We start from the raw sequence: 4,426 nt of genomic DNA, 5'->3' as shown, positions 1-4,426 counted from the left end.
GCGCCCCAACTCCCCAATCGGCCCTGCTCTGAGCCCGACCAGGGGCTGCACCTAGGGATTGGGCCTGCCCTCTGCCACCTGGGAGCAGGCCTAAGCCAGCAGGACTTTATCTCCTGAGGGGTCCCAGACTGCGAGAGGGCACAGGCCGGGCTGAGGGACCCCCCTTCCCCCCCGAGTGCACAAATTTTTGTGCACCGGGTCTCTAGTGTTCAATATTTGACAAAGGAGACAAGAGTATACAATGGATTCAAGGCAGTCTCTTTAATAAATGGTGTTGGGAAAATTGGACAGATGCATGCAAAAAAATGAAACTAGATCACCAACTTACACCATACACAAAAATAAACTCAAAATGGATAAAGGACTTAAAGGTAAGACAGGAAACCATAAAAATCTTAGAAGAATTCATAGGCAGCAAAATATCAGACATATGTTGAAGAAATACCTTCACCCGTACGGTTCCTAGGGCAATGGAAACTAAAGAGAAAATAAACAAATAGAACTACATCAAAATAAAAAGCTTCTGCACAGCAAAAGAAACCATCAACAAAACAAGAAAGCCCACTGCATGAAGAACATATTTGCTAATGTTATCACCGATAAGGGTTTAATCTCCAGCATTTACAGGGAACTCATACAACTTAACAAAAGGAAGATAAACAATCCAATCAAAAAATGGGCAACGGACCTAAATAGACACTTTTCGAAAGAGGACATACAAAAGGCCGAGAGACATATGAAAACATGCTCAAAGTCACTAATCATCTGAGAGATGCAAATCCAAACAACAATGAGGTACCATCTCACACCTGTCAGAATGGCTATCATCAACAAATAACAAGTGCTGGCAAGGATGCAGAGAAAAAGGAACCCTTCTGCACTGCTGGTGGGAATGCAGACTGGTGCAACCACTGTGGAAAACAGTATGGAGTTTCCTTAAAAATGGAACTCATCTGGTTTTTGAACAATTTAAGTTTTGTTTTTTAAAAAAATATATTTTATTGACTTTTTTAAGAGAGGAAGGGAGAGGGATAGAGAGTTAGAAACATCGATGAGAGAGAAACATCGATCAGCTGCGTCCTGCACACCTCCTACTGGGGATGTGCCCGCAACCAAGGTACATACCCTTGACCGGAATCGAACCTGGGACCTTTCAGTCCGCAGTCCGCAGGCCGACGCTCTTTCCACTGAGCCAAACCAGTTGGGGCAACAGTTTAAGTTTTGAATATAATTGTAGTACTTTATAGGTGTATCTTATTTCTTCTAAGTTGATATTTTTGGCATATTGTTCTCCCTGAAGAGCTCCCCTTTCCCTCAGTTCTATCAGTAATCCATAAATTCTTCTACTTTCTATTGCCTGCAAAGTTGATAAGCCTACCTGTTATGTCTCTAGTCAAGTTACTGATTTTAAAAATCTGCAACAGAAATCTGTGGAATACAATTAGATATTTTTTCCATTTTAATATAGATCTTTTTTTGTTGTTAATTCATTTAGAAAGAGTGGAAGGGAGAAGGAAAGACAGAAACATCAATGTAAGAGAGACAGATGGATTGGTTGCCTCCCCCAGGTGCCCCGACTGGGGCCGATCGAGCCTGCAGCCAAGGTACATGCCCTGTGCTGGAATTGAACCCATGACTTTGGTCCATAGGCCGATGCTGTGTCCACTGAACCAAACAAGCCAGGGCTTGATACAGATCTTTTAATTGACTCATTGTTGATAATAAACTGGCTAACACATTTACCTAATTCTACGGTGGTCAGATTTGAACACCTATTTATGGTAGATTTCAGTAAAGGATCTGGGATAACAGAAAAATCTCCTTTTTTACATAACTAGATTTTATACTTAAAGATTAATTATCTTCATTAACTATCTGGTACAGTAATTTTTTGGGGGGAGCTATACCTTTTTCTCTTCTCAGAAATGCTAAAGATTTGTAATAATAGTTGCATGAATATATAATTTATTAAAGTAGGATATTTATATTTACCATATGTTAGAAAAGTCTTCTTGTGGATCTAGAGCAGTGGTTCTCAACCTTCCTAATGCCACGACCCTTTAATATAGTTCCTCATGTTGTGGTGACCCCCAATTTCATTGTTACAAATTGAACATAATTAAAGCATAGTGATTAATCACAAAAACAATATGTAATTATATATGTGTTTTCCGATGGTCTTAGGCGACCCCTGTGAAAGGGTCATTCGACCCCCAAAGGGGTCGCGACCCACAGGTTGAGAACCGCTGATCTAGAGGCTTGGTGGGATTAAGAGCAATTGTTTGGAATTGAACTTTCTTTTCTTTTTCTTTTTTGTGAGAACTACAGTTGACCCTTAACAATATGGGTTTGAACTGTTCAGGTCCACTTATACTCAAGTTTTTTGTTTTGTTTCGATAAATACAGTATGGTAAATGTAATTTCTTTTATGATTTCTTAACATTTTTTTTCTCTAGCTTACTGTGTTGTAAGATTATAGTATATAATAATATACCAAAAATTTGTTAATTCACTGTTGATGTTATTGGTAAGGCTTCCAATCAACAGTAGGCTATTAGTTATGCTTTTGAGGAATTCAAGTTATACGCAGATACTTGATTGCATGGGTGTCAGGACCTCTAATTCCGTGTTGTTCAAGGATCAACTGTAACTCTTTTTTTTGGCCAGGTACATTCTGTAAATTAAGGAAAAGCTTTATTTTTTTTTCAGCTTGCTGAATTAAAGCAGGAATGTCTTGCTCGTGGTTTGGAAACCAAGGGAATAAAACAAGATCTCATCAACAGGCTCCAGGCCTATCTTGAAGAGCATGGTGAGTACTTTGTGGAGGCAAAGATTGGTTTGATTAAGGGTATTAATTTTTAGTCTTTGCCATATGGAAGATTTCTTCTTTTCCTTTAGGTTGTTGGTAATGTAAACTGTTAATTAACTATATCAAGAAAACTCTTGGTTATCCGGAACAGTGGTCTTAATGCAAAAAAAGCCACTCCCTCCCCCTTTTTAAATACATTGTAATTTTATTTCAGCAAATTATTTGTGTTTTGCTTTTTTGTTTTTTTTTACATGCCCTTGACCGGAATCGAACCCAAGACCCTTCAGTCCGCAGGCCAACGCTCTATCCACTGAACCAAACCGGTCAGGGCTGCAAATTATTTAAAAGGAAGTATGGTACAACAATACCATTAACCTGATAATTAGAATATTTAAATTCTAATTCCTTTTGTGCCAGAAATTTACTAGGTAACTTTGGATAGTCACTGTTTATTTCAGAGAGGAAAGGAGAGGGAGAGAGAGATGGAAACATCAATGATCAAAGAGAATCATTGATTTGCTGCTTCCTGCACGCCACACACGGGATCGAACAGTGACCTCCTGGTCGACACTCAACCACTGAGCCATGCTGGCCAGGCAGTACTGTGTTGTTTTAAAGATGTATTTGTTTGGCTTATGGCTGTGTTGTCATCTAGTCTATTAATTCTAATTTCTATATAGAATCTACCACATTTTAATTCACCCAGTGATAGACACCTCTGTTGCCCCCAGAACTACTACTTTCATGTTCCTTCATATTCCTTTGTAAGAGTCTTTGTGGTTTATATACCCAGGAATGGGTTGCTAATTAATATATATTTATGAGGTATACTTAATATGACTAAGCACTGCCAAATTACTTTCCAGAATTGCTCTATAAATCTGTAGAGTGCATGATGGTTCTTGTATCGCTTTCACAGACCTAAACTTGGTACTATCTTATCAAGTATCCTAATTTTTGCTAATGTCTTGGTTGTTTCAGTTTACATTTCTCTAATTATTAGAGTTTAAACATTTCTGTGTTCATGGTTCTTTGTGTTTCTCCTTTGTTTGTTATTCTTTTAGGGTTTATACCATTCACTAGTTAGTTTGCAAGCCATTTCTTTTATATTCTACTCCCTCTGTCCCATAATAATAGTAGCAGTTGATGAATGTAATTTGTCCCATAATAATAGTAGCAAAAGAAAATAAATATAGAACGCAACATTTATTATCAAAAAACTAGATTAAATTAAACAATAAATTAAAAATAGTACTCCTAATTTTTATTTTGAGTGTTCAGATAGTTTCTGGATTTTTCAGTAATTTCGTTACTGCATTTTAAACTTGTAGGTAGGATCTGTTGGCTGCGAAGCTTTGCTTTCCCTATATGCGTGAGCTTAAAATTATTGGAGCCATCATTCTTCATTGCTTCCAGCATAACTGGTTGAAGTGACAGAAACTTATTATCCAGTATTTTGGGAGAAATATTATCAAAGGCTAATATGGTGCCTCTTCTGCTAAGAGGAATATGTCTAAGTTTTTCAAGTTTTTCTCCATAATCTTTGCATTTACGTCCACAGTTTTGTTTTTTCAAAGAATCAACATTAGCATAAGATTCTCCTTGACAATTATTTTC

General features: G+C 37.5%; 1 protein-coding gene across 4 annotated transcripts in view; it reads left to right on the top strand.

Annotated features, from left to right (window-relative positions):
• The window catches only part of SARNP (SAP domain containing ribonucleoprotein), a 63,701-nt gene that overhangs the window by 12,303 nt on the left and 46,972 nt on the right, over positions 1 to 4,426 (top strand). For all 4 annotated transcript variants that reach the window (XM_014548133.1, XM_014548130.1, XM_014548131.1 and 1 more), the window contains exon 2: positions 2,710 to 2,809. In XM_014548133.1, the coding sequence (XP_014403619.1) occupies positions 2,710 to 2,809 (100 nt within the window). The remainder of the gene's footprint in view (positions 1 to 2,709; positions 2,810 to 4,426) is intronic.

The sequence above is a fragment of the Myotis brandtii genome, unplaced genomic scaffold, assembly GCF_000412655.1.
Source record: "Myotis brandtii unplaced genomic scaffold, ASM41265v1 scaffold496, whole genome shotgun sequence".
In the NCBI taxonomy this organism is placed as follows: domain Eukaryota; kingdom Metazoa; phylum Chordata; class Mammalia; order Chiroptera; family Vespertilionidae; genus Myotis; species Myotis brandtii.
This window is presented reverse-complemented; position numbering and strand designations above follow the sequence as displayed.